The 25817-nt window shown below is 37.4% G+C and overlaps 1 protein-coding gene across 1 annotated transcript in view; it reads left to right on the top strand.

Moving 5' to 3' along the window:
* The window catches only part of DPYD (dihydropyrimidine dehydrogenase), a 361699-nt gene that overhangs the window by 128175 nt on the left and 207707 nt on the right, over window positions 1-25817 (top strand). Inside the window, 1 exon segment of the mRNA XM_075759993.1 lies at window positions 628-715. Coding sequence (XP_075616108.1) covers window positions 628-715 — 88 coding nt within the window.

Below are 25817 nucleotides of genomic sequence, written 5' to 3'. Positions count from 1 at the left end.
ACTGGCATTGCAGTCTATGCAATTGGAGGCCTACCAAGTGCCTGATACTGAGCAGGAAAACATTGCCTGGTTTTCTGTTCAGAACCCCTGTTAATACAGAATACTGTCACGTCTTTTATTTTCTTTATGTCTCTGTAAGAGGCTCATACTTTCACTAATGTTTCTGCAATAACCTAAACTGCTTGGGTTTTGGTTGGTGTGCAGGGTGATCTGTTTAGCTGAAATTCCCATTTTCCCGTGGGAATACAACCTTTTGTAGGCAGCACTGAATACAGCAATTTGCTCGCAGTAGAAAACTGCCATTTTTAGCTTTATATCAGTATGGTGTTCCATAGACAGGCTTTCTTTGTTCGTTTAGCTTGCTTTAACTCTTTTAGCTTACGGCAGAAACCAAGCTAGCCTGTGGTGAGCCCCATCTGAGGATGATCTGAAGATACCTTTTTACCCATCTCTAGTTTGGGTCACTTGCTTTAATCAGAGCTAATCCGGCCTTTTAAGCCTGGTTTAGGGGGAAAAAAATAATTTTCTTTGTTCGCTAGAAGATCCTGTGAGATGTCTGTATGCAGGATGAGATAGAAATTATTTTCACATTGTCACATTAAAAGCAATGATCTTTAATTCTTTCAGATAATTTTTAGCAAAGGCCTTGCAATGGATGGGATGACACTCCGTACCTTGAAAGATGATGGCTATGAAGCGGTCTTTATCGGAATAGGTAAGAAGAGCTTGCTGTCCTGTGTTTTGTCATCTTGAAATTGAATGACTGTCTAAGAATAAACTGGGACTGGTATCTGTGTTAATAGCATGGTGTGAGACAGCTTCAATTTGATGCATTATGAAAGTATGGAAAATAAGGAAAATTTAAAAAACGGGAAACTAAAGCTACCTGTCTTAAGATATTTTTTTGTTAAAATTTTCACATTAATACGATAGATTTTTAGTAAGATGAGAATGTAGCTGAATGGGTTGGTTTATTGTTTGTTTAAATAGTTAAAAAAGGGATGAACTAAAAAATTACTCATAATTAATTGTCACGTTGGCCTAGAGCGATACACAAGTTCAGTTTTCAATTTCTGCGAACAGCTTACTATATCCACGAAGTTACTGACTCTGTATGTAAGCTAGTGATACCATGCTTGGTTGATTTTTTTCTTTCCTCCAAATAAACCATGTAACATACTTCAGATAGGCTGTAGTAAAGTGTAATTATGGGACCGGTTACCAAAATAAGCTGACTTTGACTTATGCTAAAACGGGCATCATAAGTCTGTCTTCTCTCATATGCTAAAGAAGTCCTGCACCTGCCTGCTATTTGAATTATTGCTTCTTTTTAGTGTTAGGTTAGAATTGTTATCCATTTACAAGTATTTTGAAGTACAGCTGGACCCATCGCTGCCATATGATAGGCATGTTGAGCAGGCATTGTCTACAGTTGGTATGAGGCTTAATGCTGTTTATTGATCTAGACGTTGCCTAAGTGAACATAATAGGAAACAAGTTGTCCAACTGTTCCTCCTTCCTATTATTGATTACAGAGATGTAATTCTTAGTACAGCGACAACTGTTGTTTACCATCTGGGTATGCAGTATAATAAGCTTTGCAGGTCTATTCTGTCATGAGATTATAGTACAGAGCATTGTGATTTATATAATCCTAAATCCTCACATTGTTAGAGACTTCACATGTATAGGAATTCTGATGTGTCATATTTTGATTTAATGGTATACAAAGCAATGGTCCAACTTATCTTCTTTATTGTTTTAATCTGTGTCTTTCAAGCTGCTTTGTAAAATCTCACCAATGAGGGATTAATTCATAAATAAAGATTTGTTTTCTGAGAGTCTAGCATTTAGGAAAAAATCATCAGTAATTTTTGGAATAATCAGCATGATTTGCCTGCATTTCTCAGAAATTTTAGATAACAGTTCAGTTAAAGGTTAGCAAAAATAACCACTGAGCACTATACATAGGATTAGAATGTTTGTTTTAGGTATATGGGTTTATTTTCTGACCCTAATAAACTAATCCTTATATAAAGTATTTTTGTTAGAAATATATATAAACACCATTGTGCCACACAGATGCTAGGTAAAGGAACACAGCCAGAATTTTAATAAACAAGAGAAGGTATCTGAAGCATAATTCTCCTGTAAACCATGTGTTCACTGATTGTATTAGGAAACAGAGGGTATAAATGCTAATGAAGGATTATGTGTTCTACGAAGTTTTGTTATTGGAAGCTAACTTGCATTCATGATGAAGTTGGTCCCTCTCTGTATACCCCCATGTCTGCCTGTCACCTCTCTTTTACAGCACCGTGTAAGACACTGGACAGTAATGTGGCTTATGTACTGGTAGTGAAAGATGGAGGGCAAACCAAGGGTTTACAGATTTCTAGGGTTAACTATATTGATGCGATAGAGCATTTATAAACTCTAAACAGCAATTTTTCCGTTATGAGTCTATACTGTATTTCTTTTAGTGTTCTTTGCCTGCTGAACAAACTTATATTCAATGAAATGTCACATTTGAACATTAGCCTGAATCATGGGAGTAAACTAATTAGAGAACACTACTTACATAAAATAGATTTTTTGTTTTGAAAGATTGTTGTTTGCTTCTGAATGACTCTGTACCTTGATGGAAAATAAACGTGATAGGTTTCCATTTTCCCTATTAGTGGAAGAAAGAAAAAGTGAATGGGTGTGTAAAAGAAGATGAAGTCTCAGATGGGAGGACACCATGAGAGGATTTTTTCATAGCAATGTGATTTTTGAAGAGCACACTTTTAGTCTTGCAAATCAGATGGAACTCAAGAATTTATCAGTCAGGATTATGCAAGAGTCCATGTGTGATTCATGAAATGGAAGAGCACTTGTAAATAGCCAGCTCTATGAGGGCAAGTGGAGATGCAAGGAGAATTTTGAAAGTTATTTTCCACACAGTTATGCATTAGGAAAAATCTATTCGTGTGTGGGAATGTCACATGAGGTAGACCTTGTACTAGACCTGAAAACAAAAACAGATGGTCAGTATGTGTCAACATTTGGACACTTCTGGGGTCTCAGTTCGAGACACACCTTACCTCCATCCTATTTTATTTTGCACCATCTTATCTTTCCCAATTAGGCTGTGGCTGTGTGTATAACATTGTACAGACTGATGTGGAATTTGGGGTTACAAAGACCTATCTTGAACTACTAAACACTAGATCTGAGGAAATGCTTTCATAGTTACCTGGATAAGTGATAATGAAGGAGATCAATCTGGGCAATGGCACTGAAAGCCAACACTGCCCTCCGATAGCAGAACCTCAGAACAAATAGTAGGTGAATCTCAGCCACGGAATTGCGTGTTACTGGTTTTGCTTTTGGTAGGTCTTTTCTTCAGTCTCCCGGGTTTTGCCTTATCTGAACTGTATTTCATCCAACTAGTTTCTTTTACTGTACTTCTGTTTATTTCTAGAGGAATGTGTATGTGAATTGCCTTTTCCCTGTCCACTGTTAAGGTCTCATGTCTTCTCAGTTTCCTCTCTACAAAAACGTGTGTTTTGCAACATCTGGCAGCAGATGTGTCTTGTGTTTTGCCTACAAAGTCTGAAGAGATAGACCATTCTTCTGTTTTTCTCCAGCAGTCCTGATTTCAGATTAGAGCTAACATAAGTATTAAAGGCTAGTCCATGAATCTCAGTTTCTTACATCAAAAGTAACAATAGACAATAGCGCACATGAGAATTTTTTCACAGGGCTAAAAGGCAGCCACCAAACAAAGGGGGGGACAACCTGTTAAATAAATTCTGGAAGTCTCTACTTTATTTTTTAGTTCTCTTTTCACTGTCATTTAGTTTGGTGCAATTTCTAAACTTATTCAGTCTTCTTTCAATGGCAATTAAAAATGCAGATTAAGAATTAGAGATGTAAAATTAGTCCTTACAATTTTCACTTTAAAATTCCATTTATCTTTCAGTTACAAGTCCTTTGGTATAATTTTGTTACTCACAAACATTAATGAATAGGAATGAAATCTCCCAATTGAACTTTCAAAGTTTTAAAACTAACCTCTAAAACTGTGCATAGAAAAAAAAAATCCTTTTCAGATTTGGTATATTACACTCACTGTACTCTACCTAGAATCAGCTCTGCTTGCTTTTTGGTAAGAAATGTTTGTGAAGAATTTGTGATTGAGCTGACAAATCTGTTTGAAAATTTCGTTATTAAAAAAAAAGTCTCGTGTCAGTTGCTGCCTCCTGTAAGCACCACAGAGAGTCAGGGCAATAGAGAATCAGCACGCTGAGAGCAAAAGCAGAATCAGTGGTGGGGTGAGGGGCTAGAGGAGAGAGCACACGGTCCTCAGAGACGGCAAAGTAAGGCAGCGAAGGGTATCTTACGGAGAACCGAGTAGTCTGAACGCTTTGTGTTACTGTGTCTCTTGGTTGATTTTCAGGGTAGAATACTTAGAATTTTTACAAAAAATGTCTGTGTATGTGTCTTGCTTGGCTATCACTGCAAATGCAGAAATACTAGGCTTTTATTACTTATCCTTCTTGAAGTTCAACTACATTCTTTGGAAAACAGGATTCTGTGGTTCTGTCTTTTAAGACCACATAAAGCATTGTATATTCTTTTTGAAAGAGGAAAATACAAACCAATTTTTACCAACTATTTAATTGAATGAAAATTAATGACCTAAATATTTACAGTACTTAAGGACATGTTTCATGTGACATTCAAACAAATATATAGAAAGGCTGTCACCATAAACATATTTTCTGCAGACTTTTACACAAACCTCTATCCTTATTCTATAACATTTACATTCTCTTGATATAAAGATCAGATAAAAATATATCTTCAAAGATTGTTTTATTTGATAAAACATTTAAAAAAATCTTAAGCCTCCATTCCCAGAAATTACTTAGACACTTTAACTTTAGTGTCCGTAGGCTTAAACTCGCAGCACTAACCACTTTTCTAGTTAACTTTTCATTATATGGCAAATGCAGCTAGTAATGAAGCTTTCTTGTTTCTTCCTCCATCTTGTGATGTTGAATTGATATATAGTCAGTTTTATGGTATTAGGGTATTCAGAGGTTCTATTAAATACTGTGAAATGGCAGGTTAGACGAGCATACAGAGTAAGTCTAAGCAGATTGTTGCTTGGATGTATCCTAAATAGTATATCCTGCTTGCAAGGGTTAAAACCGTACATAGAAAAAAATTAAATCCCTTGTGGAAAGAACCTTTGTGATAATTGCAGTCATTCATAGTTAATTAACATAGCATTCAAACAATAATATGATCAGATGATTCCATTGATTGGAATGAAATTACACACCAAAAAAAGAAATTAAAAGTCCAAGCATTGATGTACCTTGTTTTTAAAAAAACCCCTGTGAGATTGATTTACTGTCTCTTCCCCAAAAAGTAAGTAATCTCCTCATGCCTGTTATTATCTTCTGATTAACTATGCAGTGCCACCTGGTGTGCAGATGGGAAGAATATTACACATCAAGAGCTCTGTTCGCACCCACCCACACAGATATAAACCTACGTGGCAAAAAGTGAACAGATGTTCATTTTGCTTGTGCTATAGGAAAAAATTGTGCATCGTACTCCTGATTCATAAACTAAATTTGGAGGACATGAAATCTGCATATGGGGCCCGTAGGCCCATGGCCAGCACAGACATTTATGGAGGAAATATGTCATGTTCAAAATAGTTCTTGTTTCAGGTTGTGAACAGACTTTTATTTGTTTGCTTCTCTGGTTTTGTTTTGACTTGTTTTTCTGAGTTTTCTTTTTCTCTTCACTTTCTATTTCACTTATCACCTCCAAAGGGAAAAGTTTAGAGGCAAACTCATTTGAAAACATATCCAGGATTTATCTGTTGGTTAGTTGTATTTCAGAATTGTTTTCTGTTTCCTGGCATTTAAGACGTTCCCTGAAATTATCCTTTTTGGCCTCTTTGTGAAGACCTGTTTCGTTCAGCGGTAATGTAGCAAATCGTGTAAAATATAACGCATCTTTGTTAAAGATGGAACTGTAGTACAAGTATTGTGCAGCCTTAGGCTCTTAGGATATTCTATTTTTGGAGGGGTTTTGGTGGTGGTTTGTATTATTTTATAATCTCAGAAGTAGTTTGCCACTTCATAGATGATACAGTTTTTGCTGCAAGGAAGCCAAAGCCTAAAGACCAGTTAAAACATGACAAGCAGGGGAGAAAAATATTATGTTGGAAGGCAGTACAGGGAAAGAATGATGTTGTTGGAAACATGATCAGCTAAATACTCAAAATAAATGTGTGCCTGGCTTAGTTTCTGGGTTGGTTTTATTGACACTTGTAGACAAGGGTTATCTTGCAAAGACGGTGCTTTTCACCTAGGATTTTAAATGGTGACAACAGTGGCCTTTCAGGCATCAGTATCCTTATGCAGTAAAGGATAATACAGGCTGCAGAGCCAGGGAAAACACCTGGAATTACATTTTATTGTGACAAAACAAAATATGCAAATCCATTTAGTTGCGAAAAGCTGTGCGACCTTGGTATTAGATATAATGAGAATGAAGTCATCAAGATGAATCATGAAGTCAGAGAGTACTTTGACCAGTTTGAAGAGCAACAGTGACAAAGAGCAGTGGCAGGATTTGGACAAAGTCAATTAAAAACATTTTGCAAGTGACTTCACAATTGCCTTATGGTAACCTAACCTGAATAATTTTATAATTAAATTGGAGAAGTTTTGTTCTGTTTTAAATAACAATCCATGAGAAGGCCAGTGATAGATGCATTTGCAATTTAGTACAGAACAGGATCAAAGCCACACATTGAACTGTACCTGCATGAAATGAGAACTTCCCAAGGAAGAAGATCTACACAAATCCGTGCAGTCGAGTACAGCTGGTCTTTATAGTCTATCTCCTGGAGACCCTTAGCTCATGGCTTAGAGCAGGGAGAATGAATACACCCTTCTATAACGCCACGTTTCTTAATTTTTTCATGTCACATGTGAAGAGTATTATAAACAAATTATACCATAAATTGGTTCCAATAAAAGCCTCAGTCCTCAGTATTCATGTTATGCTACTCTTTAAAAACATTTTGTTATTAAAAACCAAAAGGAATATAGTTATATTAGAAAAGGAACTCTGTGAAAGGACCTGTTCTTACATGCTTGTAACAGATGTTTGAATTTGCTTTTATTCCCAGTGCAGCATCTTTCCTGGAGACCAACAATGTACATACATCCAAGAATTTTTATGCTTGAGGCATCTTTTTCTATTATTGGCATTTGTAGTAAGCTGTTCTTCCAGTTCTGTAGTCCTCACTACTGCTCTGGATATTGGTGGAACATTCCTAACACACATCGGAAGCAGTAGGCAGTTGTAAGCTTTCAGGGCTCAGATGCACAAAATAGCTTATTTATTATTAATAGTCTTAGGACACTTTTGAAAAATACTAATAATCTGCCCTTGGGCATCCTTAAGTTATTCACTTGCAAATTATACAGATTTTCATGCTCTTATTTACTTATCTTTCCTACCAAAGAACCACTTAGCATAACAATCTCTACTGCACGTTTTACGAAACACTGCTGTCTCTTTCCAAGGTGCTGGACAGTTTCCCTGAAGAAATGCTCATCTAAATATAATGACAAAATCAATTTGATTCTTATTGTTTTAAGAATAGTTAATTTTTTAGCATCTTAGTAGACTAGCATTATTTAGGACTTTTGGGGACTTGATTCAAGCCTTTATTTTTAAGCATTTTAATGTTTGAGAAGTACATAAGAAAATATTGAACAAAACAGTGATGTTAGATATGTTAGATTCATATTCTGATGTTACACAGTTCAGTGCTTTACACCTAAAGAGCTTTGCTTGCTTACCTGTTTCTGAAACACAAGTCGGTTGCTTTTATCTTTTAGATGTACACGTATTAATTATGCTGCCATCTTTTTACTTCCATGTTATTATTCAGACAGAGGATGAACAACTGTCTAAAATACAGCTGGTGAGTTGGTGCGTATCCATTTACTTTCGTTGAGCTGTCTTTCTTTGTAAGGAGAGTGCATGTGGTCCAATATGTATTTAATACAATCAGGCACTTTTTGAAACATTGTTTTACCTAATACTAGAGGAGGGTTGACACAATACAGGATTTAAACAATAGGTTTATAAATTCCTTGCTTTTCTTTGTCTTGCTTATGGAGGACAAAAGGCTGGTTAAAAACCTAGGTTTGTTGCATTTAATTTGTGTATTTTTCAAGATTGTACAAAAGTAGGAAGTGTATCAAAATCTCACTTGTTAAGTGCCAATTATTGGTGAGAAGATGGCAAGCACTTTTTTGTGTTAATGAATAAAGTTTTAAGCAATCTTCCTGTACGCATTTATGTCTCATAAATATAACGTTTCTCAATTCACATTCCTTTCACTGCCCACTCAACAAGCGGCGTAACTACCTGTTGACGTGAATTGGCAAGTTAAGACAAAACATGGATTTGTGTGGTGGATGCGTAGTACTTGTCGAAGGACTTTGAGATTGCTTTAGGAAGCCTTCTTGCTCTGCCACTTCTCTGCTTTGGGAGAGTGGTCCCTAAGAAGCCACCGCTGGGCATGGCCAGGGCTCGAGGGTTCTGTCTGACTCCGTAGTTGTCTTGTGCTTCTTAGACATCTGCTTCCCTTTTCATCATTGCTTGGTTGATCTAGGAACAGTGTGGTATAATGAAGGGCAGTTACCTCATTTCAGGGGAAAATCCTGACACCTGGGTGGTGTTCTTGAAGCCAGTTTCGGTCCTTCATATAACTTGGGGCACACTCCATAGTGATTCTGTTTGGGTGGGATTCGCAGTCCAAGGGCCTTCTGAGACCTGTAGCCTCCTTTGCCTGCGGTCTGTGCCCGAGGGAATCCCTCAGTCCTTCCTTCACACTTAATGCGCTAATTGAAAAGCTTTTCTGTTCCAGTAGTATCTGTAATTTTCTTATCCAATACAATAGCTTCATGGGAAGGCACATCCACTGCCTTCCAGATCTCTCTAGTTTTAATGGGATGGTAGTTTTTAAAGGCAACAAATATCTAAGAAGAAAATTTTACATGTTCACTATGGTAAGTAATCTTTAACTAACTTATGTAAATATTTTTACTTCTGTGTCTTGAATTTTGAGTGGATAGAGATTATCCATGCTTTTGAACCACTTGTCATGGTCATGATACTTGAAAATTGTTCTTTACTATTCTAATCTATACTTTTCAGAGATGCCAGTCATATGGTTGCTTTTACTGTGAAATTAAAAGGCACTGTGTAAATACATATGTTAATGATTACTAAGACTGTGTATATAATTAGGATAGAGCATATAAATATTATGGTATGTATCACATGTCAAGTCTTTTAAAAGCAAGGTTAACATGCATGCAAATATTTCTCTGGGTTTGTGTAGCATACTGGTGTGTCCTATAGGATTGAGATCAAATTTGACATTCCTTGTGCATGAAGTCACATAGTCTTCTGTGCACATTTTATAGTATCAAACCATATTCAAAATTTGGCACTTTCTTGGTGATGTCACAAGGTGTGGGGTATATAGAGTAATTAAGATTCACTGTTTGTACTGTTACTGCTTTCAGTGTATTAATGCTGAATTTACTGTAAATTGTCTTTATAAAACAACGCTTACAAGATTAGAAGACAGAAATAAGCGTACTAAGTACTTGGAGTGTTTGGATAATGCTAATACAAATTACGTTTATCTAACAAAGGAAAATATTTTCCAAACATTGTCCTTGACAGTGTTTTCTTTCACAGGAAATCCTTTGGCTATTGTTCGTTCAGTTGTGCTAAAAATGTAATGGGCTGAACATGAACCATTAAAGAAAGTGAAAATGCATTCAACAGCTAGTAAGATGATTCAACATTTAATGATCTTTGATGATTAGTTTCATAGGAAGAAAAAAATGAGTAATGAGAATTTAAAGATCAACAGGTTTCAGCCAATTAATCTTTAATGTTAATACTGCAGTTGTGTTGAAATTACTAATCACGTACCAAGTAGAAACTTGTGGTGTGTTACTACATTTCTAGGAATTGTCAAGGTTTTGTTTGTTATTGTTTCACCGATGTAAGAGAAAATGGAATAACGCTGCAGATTTCCTAGGATTTTGGGTTTTTTAATAAATAATTTATTGTTGGTTTGTAACTAATGGTAATAGGTGATTGTTTATTTGAGTGTGATGTGTATTTTTAAATAGATTCTAACATTTTAGTAGATAGTGAAATTTTAGTACCTGGTAGTTATTTAAATTGAGATTGCATCATTAACAATTATCAAAGTACAATATTTATAGATTTTTCTCTATTACATTGGATTTTTTAGATGAAAATGGAACATATCTTATAAAAGAAACAGTTACTCTAATTTTATAGTTAGTATATTGTTTAGTAGTTAGATATTGAAAATATCACAATTCATTATTTCAGTATACAGGTGACTTAGATGTGTGATTGCTTTTCTATTCGCTGGGCAACACAGGCTTGATGCTGCTATTGTGGCCCAATACAAATCTTTTGCAGATGCAAAATGATGGCTAATTTTTTATCTGGGAGAAGGTTTCATAACCTTGAGAAAGTTAGAGAAGGTTTGTTTCAAAACCAAAAAAAATGTTCCCAGGAAGATTTACATACCTGGGCAACCAAATAGCAGTTGTTTACATTTTTATGTTGCTCGTAGCTCCTGAGTTTGATATTCTGCAAGTGTGCTGTAGAAGAAACACTTTTGGTGGCTGGGTAAAAAGGGGAAGTCCAAAACATGAAGCATTGTCGTGCCTGTTCTGAATAGATTTTAGGCAGTTTTAGTTACCTGATCCTTCCCCGGAGGGAGGTGGCTTATCCCCCACGCGCTCCATGCAAAGCTTAGGATGCCCCAGCGGGCTGGCAGAGCGCTTCCATGCGGGATCCCCAGGCGACAGCTGAGCCCGGTTCCTGCAGCCTCCTCTGCAGCTTCAGCACAAGAGCTCGGGCATGGCAGGCTACAGCGGGGGTTGGTGTGGTCAGCTTGAGTTCAAGGTTGTTAGAGATCCTGAAGTTGTCCCGCAGTATGGGATTTTAAATTGCCAGTTTGTTTCCTTGTATTCAGAGTTCGAGTTCTTGCCTGTTCCTAGCAGAAAGAAATTTGCAGAGTTGGGGGAGATAGACACAGCAACCGTTCTGTGCAGAAAGCGTAAGGTACTCGCTTGTGGTGTCTGTACTAATCACTGGAATAAAGTTTCTGCCTGTGCTGTTGCTCTAGTAGCTGTTTGATAATAACTCTTGGTGTTAATTTGCATAAAACCCCCTGATTTCCTTTCCCCAGTAGATAGAATCGAAAGAAATCACCCCTAATTGTTACAATCCATGCCTTCTTTGTGCACAGCTTTTTCTGGAAAGCCCAATAAAATTAAGTAAAGGAAGTTTTGAAATCTTAGCACTTTTTAAATCATAGGGACATAAGAGTCTTAATACACCCACTACATTGGCAAGTTGGTTACTTATTTTTCAAATGCAAATATGGGCTTTTGCATGTGCTGAATGTGCCCTTTATTGTATTGAAGCATAGAAAATACACATTGTAGCTCAGTCACTTCTGTAGCCCTGCCATGCTTGCAAGAATGGAATGTGTTTAATCAGCCTTGCAGAGTGAATAATCATAGATACAAGTGTGGTGTTCAGTGTTCATTCAGAAAGCTATAGAATATGCAAACAAAATGTTCAGTTAAAGGAGAGTTGAGTGAATTGCAGCTGTGGCAGGAGATGGTAGTTGTTTTTAACTGGAAGCCACGTTCATTGCCTTTAATTTTTCCCTTGGTTAATAACAAAAATACAAATCATGCGCCACAGTAGAACACTGGAGAGAACCAGTGTGGTGTGATGCTCTGCTGAGAGTGAGACTTGGGCTCTGGCTATTGGCCTCCTGGCTGACTCTCTTCTTCATTCTTCTCTACTATCATATGGGAATAGTGAGACTTAGCACTAAAAGGGCTATAAAAGTGCTCAGTACTGTAAAAGCGCTGTGGAGAAGCTAGGCTGTGTTCTTCCTGGCAAACATTCAGGCTTTTCCTTGGAGGTACAGAAGTCTTCATTCCTAACCACTTGCAATTTGTGCTGCTTCTCCAAATTTTATTTCTATTCCAGTATTTTGAAAAAGATGTATAATGACCAAAAAAGCAAATTAAATAATGCAAATTTTATTTTGCATTATTATTATCTAGCAATTTCTCAAGTATCACAAAGAAGTTGAATTTTTTTATCAGATTTTTATCGCATTGTACCATTTTCTTTATATTTTCCCCTGTAGGATTATGCTGGTTTTAAGGATGTGTTGTATCCTATGTACTGTTTTCGAAATGAAATTTTAATCATTTATCAAAAATGAAACATATCTTGCATAGTGCCTAACATATATTTATTTCAACATTTCAGATATGAAAAGATCTAGACCAGAAAGAGTTTGCCTATATGGTTACGTTTTACTTACATGTTGGAAAAGAACTTTGAAGACAATGTGATTGCATTTGTGTTGCCAATTTGAAGAGCAGCTTGACTTTGTTTCCTTCAGTTCTTGAAGAAAAATATGCCTCTCCTTGTATAACACTCCTTCTAAAACTCCTTGTAGTAAGATCTACCATGCGGTAGGGGTTTCCATATTTCTAATAAGCATGCGGTAGTGTAAGGGTCAGGGACTAACCAGTGAATAAAAGTCAAAACTCAAAATGAGGTGCCTTTACTGTTTATCACTGGGCAGTGATAGATACTGATAATGTTTGATTAATGAGCAGCAGCCTTGCAGTGGGTGAAAACATCTGTAAGAAATGATTTATTATTTCAAAGGTATTGGAAGCTTACCGTATCTTGTAGATTTAACTATGTGTGCCTGAATAAAATAAATGAGATGCAACATGTGAAAAATGAAAACACATTACTTGTAAAGGATGTGTCACAAGCAGGGTATTTTTGTTCAAGTACACTTTGTCATGGGGATTTTTAATGTTGCTCTGAATACAAATCATTTAACTGGTTCATAAAATCAACCTAGTTGGAATTCTTGCATCTATCATTGAGACAGAAATGAGGGTTAAACTTAATACGCTGGAACTTCCTTAAATGTTTGTGTTTGGCATCGTATACAGCTGTTCAAACTGCACATGTAAATAGAAAGGATTCTCTCTTACAAATATAAATGAAAAAATGTCTTGATGCAATTTGAACATTGAAGTCAGGAAAATGAATTCATCTGCAGTGTCATTAAAAGGTAGCGTCATTAAAGTTTGTTAAATTTGTTGTAAATGTGTTTGAACAAAGATCTAATTCTCTTCTCCCTACATAAGCTGCATATTTGAACAATGACTTGTAGATGGAAGTTTTACTTTTGTGCACTTCTAGGCTGGTCTTGTAGTTGCTGGGTAGTCTTCTATACTGCCCTTGGTTTTTAAAGTGACCTTATTCTTTCCATGGTACGTGTCTGTTGATCAATCTGGTGTCAGGTGTCTTGGTTCTATTCAGAGCTGCCACTGAGTTTGGATCATGTAGAGCTAATGATGGTGCAAACTCACCTCCGTGAAACTGAAACGTTTGTTCAGACAAGTTGGAGTGTCCTGACTCCTGTGTCAGACAAAACTGCCTTTCCTCTGGTTTTGGAAATAGGTAAGGTGGGACAGTGGAATGTTACAGCCTGCTTTCTCATTTTCTCATCTTATGCGAGGTCAGTGACTGTGGAGCACTTCTCTGCAATGGGGAATATTTGGAAATTCTGGTGTATGCTGTTCATAAACCTACACCTATTATTTGTGTATACCTTGTCCACTTACTTTCTTGTTCTAATTCAGTAGGCATCTAAAATATTTTTTCCTTTTGGGATTCAGCACTGATTACTTAAGTGTGTAGAAATTGCAGCCGGAAAAAAAAGACATGTTTTGCTGTCATGTAAAGGAAGTACAACCTGGAAAAGTTTTTAATATGGTGTGCCAATTTTTAGTAAAAATTAGATGATGTACTGCTATGTGCCTTGAACCTATTTTCACACTCTGATTTGTCCATGGAATTTAGGGCTGAAGGGCTACAGTGTAGTAGTCACATTATATTTAGTTACTTAGGGTCATCATTGTTTATCAAAAGTTTTGTTTAAGATCCTGTTAGAGTCTATTCATAGCATTTGATTTCTTCACATGCAGCCTTTTCTGCTCTGTTCTTCATCTTGTTTTGATCTTACGGGCTCCTTTATAGTGGGAGTTAGAGAGTAGAAAAAAGCCTCTTTATCTTCAATTCTCTTTTCATAGTATCTCTGAAATAAAAAGGAGAGAAAATTAGTCTTGTCCTCAGACCATGCCTTCAGCCAGTTCTTTAGGGTCTTGAGTAATGTCATAGCTTTGAGTTAGAAGGTTCTCTTGTTCATGGAGAGGTTGGCTCGTCCTCTCATCAGGCCCTAGAAGTTATTTTTCTAAGATGTACTGGACAGTTAAAGCAATTATGAAAGTGGTGTGCGTCTGGTTTTACTGTCACCGTATTTCATAAAATAGAGCTCCAGCAGTGATAGCAACTCCCTCTCTTTAATGTTGAAGCCACAAACTGACTACATTAAAGGAGTGACCTTTCAACCTACAAGCTGAGTGGAATTAGAGCAGCTTGCCAACCATGAGGTCTTGGTAGTATCACTGCAGCAGGTGTTGGCCTAGAGAACATATGGAAGAACAGCTGGACATTAAGTCCTCTGAGCTCTCACAGTATCCTGACCCATGTATATTTATAGGGAGATGGGGAAAAAAACCCCAACCCAAACAAACCTAAAGAAGCAGATAATCAGAATTTATAGTAATGCTACATGGATGTTGCAATAATTCAGTCTGGCAGCCAAATTGAAACTTCAGAAACTAAAGCTGTCAGAAGCATTGTAAATCTGATAATTTCTGCACTGAAGGATCTGGATCCAAACTCCTTGGTCGGGCATCTAAGTCTGTAAGCTATCAGGCATTGAAAAGTACAGATCTACTGCAAGCCATTTGCAGGCTGCTTTTGTAAAAAGCCAAGTACAATTTTTCCCCTTCCCTTGTGCACCAAATACAAAAGAAAATGATAGTACACCTTTAACAGATATGTCTTTTAATGCCCTTTTTCATTGTTGTGGTGTTTAGTGATTAGCTTCAGCCTCTGTATTAATCTGGTTAACAGTGTTGTAGAAGACCTCTAAAATGCCACTGAATTTAAGGTTAGGGTTAAGGACAGAAATGTTTAGTGCTGTGATCCTGTGAGAACAGTCTTGGTTTTGTCAAGCATCTAGTGAGATTTTCACATGCAACGTGTTGGGGTTTTTTCCCATACTTTTTCTTTAGTATCTTTGTTAAAAAAAAAAATAAAAAAAATACAGCCTAGCAATGTAGAACTTTTAAGAATATAAATTCTGATCTTGTTTCCACTGAAGTTATTACTAAACCAGTTGATGGAAGCCATGTGTTCTGCGTCTAATGTTTGGCTTAAATGGAATCTGTGTAAGCTTTTTCAGCTACATTATTACACACTGTTAACAGCAATTTTAGTGTCTGGCCCTTTGTATAAATGCAGAAATAGAAAGAGTAAAATGAAAATCTTACCATGGCTTTTTCTTGCAGTGCTGAGCAGGAACTGCACAAAATACACTCTTAGTGCTCTAAGGAGTGCTAGAACTGTGCAACTACTACTGCTTCTTGATATCTCACCTTTTCTAAGCACTAAATGCAACTATTTGAGTGTCACCATTTTGTAGTAGAGACCTTGCCTTAAAGGCAAGAGAGAACTTAAACGTTGTGGAATAGGCAAGCAAAAAGTGAGACAGCTCAAAGTTGAAAGGACAAGTCCATTCTCCAGATGTATATCTGGAAATACAGTCTTTGTTGCTAAGACTCCACAGACAACCAAATTTGTCCCAAGACTGATTTCTAATTAAGTGGCTTAGAAGATGAGGCAACAGAATAAGAAATGAAGAGCCTTGTTTAAGCGAGCAATATACATCATAAGCCTTGCTCAGACCAAAGAATCACTTAGCAGCCTCTCTCTCCAGTTTGTTAGAACAGTTAAAAAAGTGAATTGCCTTTCCTTATGTATGTATGCCTCAGCGAACACGTGGGAGGAGGACTCTGCATCCAGTGTTGTTATTGCCAAGCAGGACATGCACTCTGAAAACAGAATCACTAAATCATAGAATGGTAGAGGCTGGAAGGGATGTTTTGCCTAGTGTTCCTTTTGCTACTGGTGTACTTGAAGGAGCCCTTCTTCTTGTCCTTGACATCCCTTGCCAGATTTAATTCCAAGTGGGCCTTAGCCTTCCTTGTTGCATCCCTGCATGCTCTGACAACATTCCTATATTCCTCCCAAGTGGCCAGCACTTCCTCTTGGGAACAGCATCTTCTGCCATCACTTTTCAAGAAGGACACCATCCAAACACCATGCAATTTTTATTCTTGTTGAACAGTGTTCCCATCTTCTCTTGACGTACTGTAATGCAGGGAGTACTCTTTGGTATGTAACTTTTTCTTTACATATGTATTAGTAAAGGAAGGATGCTGACTCATGATTTTTCTCCCTTACCAGTTTGTACTTATTTCGAGGATCGGTGCAGCTACTGTTTTATTTAGATCGATACACAATGGGAAGGAACAGTGTCAGATTTAGGTAAGGACTTGAATCCATGGTTTAAGTTCAATGTGTTTTGCATAGAACAAGCCCAGCTTATTAGTCAAGACGGGTTTCCTCCTACATACTTAAAATAATTTGCAAAAATCTATGACTGAACATATTGGAGCCAATTCTTGTATTTTAGTTAAGGAATAGTATGGCTTGATTGCATAACAAATGTAGTGTTTATAAATGAACGTTTTTATACAAGGGCAAGAAAAGTATTCTTTAATTTCTAGATAATTTTTCATTATTTTAAAATAATTTTCAGTGGCTAAACTGATTGACATATATAAAAACATGTTATTAGACTTTGCTTTAAGGTGCCTCTTGAAGCTTCTGCCACTTTAGAATCTAGATATATATTTTATTGGCACTTTTAAATTTGAAATCAGATTCAGGACTTAGTACTCCAAGTGTGTGTGGAAATGAATGACTAATTATGAGTGTACTTACTTAAGTCAGGAGTTATTCCCAAAGCAAGTAGTATCCACAGCTGTTGAGATATATTTTGCAGTCATCTTAGTGGCTGCGTTGCATCCCAGAGGTATGCCAAAGTCCCATATTCAAGCCAATGTTATTTTGAAAAGACATTGATTTGGGGTGCTTCAGCTGTCAACGTTGTTTTCCAATGCAGTGAAACTTGGATAATAAGCTAAAATATGCAAGAATTATGAACTAATGTTTCAAGATAAAGTTCATTATGTCATTGTGTGCTTTTAAAATCCTATGCTGTTTTTGCTTATGTTCTTCAGCTGGGATGGAAGTGTATCTATAACAGTATGACTAATTATCTTTACATGCATTTATCACTAAATAAACTTCACACAAGACAGCAAGATTGTTTACTTAAGCAGTATAATACTGAGAATTGAAGATAGCTCTAGAACATAGGATTACATTGCCAGAATGGCACTATTTATTAAGCTATGATAACGCTAATGTTCCTCTTTGATGTATAGCATGTGCGACTTCAGCTGAACTTGCAGAGAGCCTTAAGGATGTTTCATTGAACATTTAGTATGGCAGCAAGCCAGAATACATTTAGCCTAAACCCAGATGACAGGTTGGTAATGAGGTAGTGATTGATGACCACTGCTTCCGTATGAAAACCTGCTTGATATGCTGGGGGGGAAATGCATTGCTAGCTCTTTTCATTTCACTCCCTCTGTATTAGTTATTCCTACTGTAGAGGAGTAGCATTGGCTGCTGGTTATTCAGTCCTGGTTTCACTTTTAGGTGAGAATCGAGTCCTCAGCTGAGATTTTAGAAGCACAGCCCTATGGCTACATTTATGTGTAATTCAAATCCTAATTTCAATGCATTTTTATGATCAAAAATAACTGCAATTATATCACCTATAAAACAACCTATAATATTCTTATTACCTGCCTCTGTAATTTTACAAGTCCTGTGATTCACCTCCTGTGCCATCTAAAAGGCATTGCTTTCCCTTCTAATATAAAAAGAAAAACTTGGCCCGAACGTTGTAAAATGTTGCTCAGGCAAACAAGCCTGAATAAAAGACTACTGTTTATTTTGCCTAGTCCTCTTGAATGCTTCATTGTAAAGATACTTTGCACTGCTTATTCAGATGATGGACAAACTATTGGTCTGTGCTCCAGGAAGGATAGTTAAGCCCTGTCCTTCAGCCAGATTCCAGCCTGATGTCTGAATTAGCAGTAAGAAGAGTTAGAAGGAGGCAGCAGAGGACTGCAGGGGTTATAGCCAGAGCTGTGCGCACTCAGACAGGGTGTATATTAGATGTCCCCAAAGCTGCAGGATAACTAATGGGATCACATTAAGGCCTGGTTAGAAATCACCCAGGGATGCAGCAAAGGGCGCTGGGGCAACATAAATATCCGATGTCAAAAGAAGCTCATTATTAGTATTTTCCCAGGCAGAAGTGTCTCTTGGTCAGGAATGGGTGAGGAAGCTTGTCACCCTAACCAGAGTGACATTACACTCCCTCAGAGCAAAAATATGAGCAAGAAAAATTGTGATCAAGAGCCAGAATAAGGAGATGATGAAGCAGGGCTGGGGCAGTTTCTATTCCCCTCCTGCAGATCCTGGGGATGTAAGGGAGGTTGTCATGCCCTGTGGGGGCGGAGTGGCTGGCTTTTCAGCAAGGAACCAACGCAATATCAAAAAGAGATTTGTGGTGTGTTTGAGAACGTGCATTGGACTCAAATGAGGGAGCCTTTATTGCTGGGGTTTGCTGATGGGCCTTAATGGCAGGACAGGTTTTGACTTGATCAAGGTACGTGTCTCTGAGGACAGTTAAGGCCTGTCTGATACTGCTCGGCAGCCAGGAAACAGCCACCTGTAACGATTATTGTATGTTTGGGCTAGTAATGATCACATTGGGCAAATCCAGGATTGCTTCTGGCATGACTCCAAGAAGGGACAAAGGAGCAGACAAGGCAGGAAACCACTGGACTTAGTGATGTATAAACTGGTGGCTGCTGTGTTTACGAGCAATTTGTTTGGTACCATGGTTCATCAGGAAATGGATGCACCTTCACTTTTTGGGTTGACGCTGGGGAGAACATTTTTATCTGCTTGGGAACCTGTCCATGAGTGTACAAAGTAAGAGCTAAGGTAACCTGTAATGCCCCTTGGTGGCAGAGAAGGTCCTTGTGGAATTACAATAGTCTTCAGAGGAGACCCAAAGGAAAGGCATAGCCAGTCCCGTTGGCGGGCGCAGGGAGCAGAGACAGCCACAACACAGGGCTGGATTCAGATACACAGTGCTGAAGTTTATCTCTATATGCATACACCAAAAATTAGGATGGGAATCCTGATCTGGTCTAATCAGGTCATTTACTTCTCACAGAAGCAAACTTAACGTTGTTATTTTCTTACAAAACCATACCCCTTTGGTTTCTTTCTTCATGCAGCTTTCACCTTTCATCTCACTCGCAAATTTTTTGCGAACCTGTTTGTTGCATAGTAAGTTCCTTAGGGAGCACTGGTTTCATTTTTGTTTGGAAGGTACTCACATCACACATGTTCAATACCAAAATAGTACTTTAGAAATTAATATCTTTTAACTTAGATATTCATTTGATGGGAACTTACATTCCATAAATTCCTGTGTATGTCTGTAGCATCCCCAGGGCAGGTGTTCTGCAGAATTTGTCAACTCAAGTTTGATTTAAACATTGCTGTCTTATGAATGTTTTGATTGAGTTTGTCAAATGTTCACACTTACAAACTGTCTCTAATTGAGACAACCACATTTTGTTGCTCACTGACCAGTGACAGGATGGAGCAGGTCCATTGATTTTTTTACTCTATTCCTGGAAAGACCTTAATTTTAACAAGTAGTGGCAAGTGAGGACATAGTCTTTGGGTGGAGATTAATGGCCATATGGTGTTGTTGCTTATACACTGGAAAGCTTAGTTATTTACTGTAAAATCTGACTCAAAATTCTATACGCAAAGCAGAGACTCCTACTTGGTTTGTTTCCATAACAACATACAAAACAACATCAATCACTTATAGTAGATCTCCACACTCCATAATTAGGGATGCAGTTTTAAGAAGTATGGGAGGAGTCGTGTAAAATGTTTTTATGTTAAAAACAACGTTAGACCTTGTTCTCACAAAAGCTTATGCACAGACCACACTTTACACAATGTAAGTAATTCCGTTGGCATTTAGGGCTGTGTGTACACAGCTCTGATGTAGTGTCTGGAGTGACTACACACGCCACGCTCAGTGTCCTGTCTGAATGGCTGATGTATGAACAAGGTTTGCTTGAGGGGGAGCTTGCATTCTGTATGGGGAGCAAACTTGGTCTTGACTTGGGGTTTACCTCAATAGACCGTGTCAACAGACCACTTGAACTTACAGTGCATGGACTGTAAGTGTATGAGTATAAATGCTTGCAGTACAACAACATATGATACTGTAGAAAAGTGATAGCAAGAAAAATACTGCTCAAAGCACTTGCTTTATGCAGGAAAAAAAATAATTATAAAATTAGCTGCGTATCATTTTAATGTAGAATTTTAAGCCAATGGGACATCTGCTAAAAGTATGCATGATGTTTTTCCCTGGTATCAGGTATGTTCATGCCATCTACAGTATAGAAGTCAATGACAGATGCTGCCATATACAGCTGTTACAACATCATAACTTCTTCAGTGAGCCAGTTCCACAGCCCCATTAACACCTTGCAGTGATCTACAGACTGAAAAAGTTCAAAATCATCAAATGTGAGGTATTACTTCTCCACTAGACTTACTACTTTGCTAGAAAAAGCTTTTTTGGTTTTTGTGATGTTTTGTAGTGTGTTGGGGTTTGTTACATATATATTATTTATATTTTAAAGAACCAACCTGAAATGTTTTAAGTTCACCTGGCATTTTTTAAGGCAATGATATAACTAAATTTCTCCATTTCATTGGAGAAACATTTTCTCTAAAGCATCTTGCAGCTGACAAATCCCTGGGCCCCTACGTGAGCGGTGTTTGAGTCTCATTACTTTCAGCTGCTCCAGAGCACTGCTGGTGGTGTGAGCCTGGAAAGGAAAGGCTGAAAGGGAAAACCCTGCAAAAAATGAGGGAGAGTGGGGGAAAAAACAGTAGATAAAGGAGAGGCAAACAAGAAAAATATATTTACAAAGAAATGGAACTGAAAATATTAAGGAAATATAAAGGAAGAAAAATTAGATGTAATAGAATGTATAAACAGGAAAAAAAAGCAAATTGAAGAAATAAAAGTCAAAAGACATGAGCCATATCCATAAAGATGATAAAAAAAAAGAAAGGATTAAAATCAAAAAGCTCATATAGCTATTTTAGCCACATTTTAAATAGTTTCCTTCTTTTGATAATGTTTACGTCAGTTTTTTCTTTAAAGAAAAAGAACAAATGAATGGAATACATGTGTTTTGCTGAATTTGGATCCTTTCTGTTCCTTGTAAAATATTGTTTGTCACATATACAAAATAGTAAGATCTAAAGTTTAAAAAAAAAAAACAAAAAAGTATTTATATAAATATCTCTCCAGACTGGTCAGCTGTAGTAAGTTGAAAAATGGGGAAATGTGTGTATTTTGAGGATTTTTACATTGGTTTTGATTACATTACTTATTCAACCCAAAGAATAAGCATATTGTTATGTCAGCCAATATATTGTTTTGGGTTTTTTTCAAAACATAATTAAATCACAGCTAAGGTTGCTAGGTGACAGGTAAGAGAAGATGTGTAATTAGACATGTCCAAAAGAAGTCAAATAGTGGAAACTAGTAATCATGAAGGAAGGTTGCCATTGTCTGTGCTGACACCAAATGACCATCTCATTCAAATGTACAGTTCATTAAATAATCACCTTCCTCTCTGCTACTGCAGCTGAGCTCTTACTACTCTGTGTGCAGTCGGTGGAAATAGACTTTTAATTAGGTGCTAATTTTTATTTGTTCTCTGAATAACCCTTTGACAACGCATTATTCCTAGGTTTGTAATATTAGCATTCACGTGTGTTTCCCAAAGACAGAGCTGCTGCTCACCGATATGTGCAATTTTTTCTACGTGTGTCTGCTCTGTACAGACTACTGGCAAAATAGCTACGATGTGACATGGCCCATAGATACGATCCATCTCCTTAAAACAAGTAAGGGAAAATAGTTGCAAAAATAAGTTTTTTACAACAATTCATAGATGTTGGAGGCTTTATTCCTGTCGCTAGTCATTGGGGAGCTTCTCCAGTCTCCAAGGCCTTTCTAAGACCATAGTGAGTGGCCTCTCGAGGGCATTGTCCACTTCTCAGCACCTTGATTCCTGTGTCGGGCACAGATGATCTGGGTGCCTCCAGAGCTCCAACTGCAAGGAGGGAACCATTAAGCCAATGGTTGCACTGGTACTGGCATAGGCAGGAACTAGTCTGCATGCTTCCCAGCCCACAGAGATTCTGGTTATGAAAGATCCACTGTTCCAGCATTTTAAAATCCTATTGTGTGAATGCCCAAGAGCCATCACAACCTTTCTTCTAATGTACGGTCCTCAGCAAATCACTTAAATTTCTTTGCACATCTGTAAAGTGTAGGGATAAATGTTTATCTGTTATCTGGATACTGAATATTTTGAGGGTTGACTGTTTGTGTAGCACCTTGAAAATAGAAAGCACTACAGACAGTAAGTGCTATTTGTTACTATTGGTATCGAAATAACTCATGCAGCCAAGCGTAGAGTATAGCTTGCTGTCTGCCGAACTGATTTGCATTTCTACGTGCAATGAAAATGGGAAGGTGTTGCTATAATATCACTACCTTCATTTTATAAATTTTATGGCTTTTGCAGTACAGCCAGAAATTCTGCATGCTGCATTTCTTATACATTTAATTACAAGGCTTCAGAAATGTTAAATATTTTGTGTTCTTCCTTTCTTCTTCAGTGTCATGACAGCATTGCATTTATGGCATCTTTCTGATGGCTCAATTTGCTGAATGCATCGTTCTGTTTATCTCTTTCCAGGTTTTTAAGTAATCTTAGTTGGATGTATGATTTACCTTTTATTAATTAATATTCCCCTATTCTGTTAAATCTATGTAATTAGGACTTTTGGTTTCAGTACAATGTTCTAAACTCTCTATGCAAATGATTGAATGAATAAATAAGTAAATAGCAAAGTCCTCCAAATCTTCCCTATGGTGCCACAATAGTAATCTCTCTTTATCTTGCAAAGACTGCATTCGGAAATAATTTTGTTTCTTGCCCCTTCAACAGTTTCTTCATTCAAATATTCTGAAATGTGGCTTAATTCATTACGTTGTTCCTGAGCTATGAGTCTCTGAAAATGGCTTTTTCTTTTCTGTTAAATTGGTGATAGAGATGACCATGAAAAAAAAGCAGCTGTCTGATATATAAATATATATCTGCTCAGCATTTGATTGTAGACTCAAGAGCTGTTCTAGTACTAATCCCTCCCTCCAAAAATTCGAGGGCACGAGCTTTTGGAAAGACCTGTACTTAGAGGTATGGAGCGGTATCTGTGCATGTGCTTGGTGATGTGATTGTCAGTGCAGGGTTATCAAGCCGATAGTTTTCCTCGCACATGCTATACCTTTAACATATAGATCTGATTTTACATTTGAATGCATAGGTGAATACTTGTTTTCAATTTACATGTGTACTATAATCAGAAGTAAAGTGGTGGTTACCAGAATGCACAAGTCAGAGCTAGATTTTTTTTTTTTAGCAGAGGATTCTGTTTATCCGAGTTTGTCTGTGTCCTCACACAACTGTTGCTGTTGCTAAGGTTAATTAAAGTCATTCTGTGGCAAGTGTTCAAGCAGGCATAGTCTAATTTTATATGTGAAGCAAAACTAATTTATCATTAAAAATATTGGTGTGAAAGGCTTGGTTCGGTATAACTGATTTGGTGATGCCGAACGATTTTGTCAAAAGGGCAGAGGACGTACAAATCAACATTTTCCATTTGCACGGTGTGATTTTTACACGGACTTCAGGGAAGTTCCAGTATCAAGCAGTATCAGTTGTAACCTGTTAGAAAATGATGTCTGAGGTAGAATTACTGTTCTTACACGTTGCAAACGTCTATGACTGTAGGTAGTGATATTTAAGAAGCTGTTTTTAAATATTAATAACTTAAGTCATCTGAGACTGGAGGAAAATTGTATTCAGTTTTTGATTTAAAGTCTTTGGCCTTGTCCTACACTCCTATTTTAGAAGATTAGTTTGTTAAATAAGAAGGTTATTTAACAATTAAATTAGAAGATTATTTTTGTTAAATAAGACAAGCCCAATTCCATCACTTACTGGGAAAGGGACTGTGAGTGGCCAGATGTGGTTTTTGCAAACAAGTGTGTGTGGTACTAAATGAAAGCATGGAAGGATGTTTTGGAGTGAAGAAGTGTGAGAGCTGTTTTCTATATCTCCATCCCTGAGATCTGATTCTTTATAGCATAGGTAGATGAAGAAAGGGTCTGATTCCTAGTACACTGCCACTGGCTAGGAGAGCTCTGAAACCGATAGAAACATATAGGGTCTGTGCAAAGTGCCTGTGAATTTCTTCTAGTTTTCTGTGAATGTTTGGTACCTGTGCCCTAATAGGGAATACTTTTATTTTACCTAACTGTATTAGTGGATTTTTCAAAGCCTAGATAAAAAAATTCAGAAATCTTTCCATAGCTTTAGGACCTCAACCGGGGTGTATTTCGTAGATTCATAAAATAGTTGGAAGGGACCTTTGGAGATCACCTGGTCTAGCCCCCCAGCTCAAAGCAGGGTCAGCTAGAGCAGGTTGCCTAGAACCGTATCGAGTCATGTTTTGAACATCTTTGAACACGTAAGAAGGCTTGCTCTGAAAATCTCCTGGCACTCCTGAGGTTCTTTGCCTCACAGGCAGTTTCTCCGCTAAACAGCGCATCAGTAATGTACATGCATACAGAACTTTTGGAAGACAAGGTATGGATCCAGAAGATCCTTACGCCCAAATCAACCAGAGTATTTAGGTGCAGACCCAGGAAGGAGTTTGTTTCAAGTACTGTATTCAGTTTGGTCTGTAACACCTTTAACTGTGTTACAGTTAACATTAGATTTCTGCAGAGAAACTTTTTTTTGTTGTGAGCAGTATCACAAACATGTCTGGCTTTCACTGCCCAGCTTGCCTACAAATCCCAGCTGGGTTTTTCTTCTGGTGCACAGGTAGCCCCAAAAGACTGCCAAGTATGTTTCCGAACAGATTTCCCTATTCAAAAGTTTTTGTACTAATGGTGCAAGTAAGCATGTTTATTATCTTTTGATCTTCAGTGCATTTTTGCTTCAACCCTAAAGGCCATGTTATCAATGATTGTATTTTATAATTGTATGTAATGGTGTAATATCAACTATTGACCACTGGTAGAAGCTTAAAAAAAGTTTGTTGCTTTTTTAAATTCAGTTTTACTATTATAGTGTTACTCTGAATAATTGCTTCTCCTCAGTCTCTCTTCATGATTTGAACAGACAATATTTCTGCTAAAGATGACATAGAAGAATGTAGCCATTTTTTAGCATAAAGGAATTGAAGGTGTAGTGGGTTGACCTTGGCTGAGGGCCAGGTGCCCACCAGAGCTGCTCTATCACTCCCCTCTTTCATTAGACAGGGGAGAAAAGGTACAATGAAAAAAAAAC

Source organism: Balearica regulorum, chromosome 8 (genome assembly GCF_011004875.1).
Source record: "Balearica regulorum gibbericeps isolate bBalReg1 chromosome 8, bBalReg1.pri, whole genome shotgun sequence".
NCBI lineage: Eukaryota > Metazoa > Chordata > Aves > Gruiformes > Gruidae > Balearica > Balearica regulorum.
The sequence above is the reverse complement of the archived record's forward strand: the minus strand, read 5'-3'. Positions and strand labels throughout refer to the sequence as shown.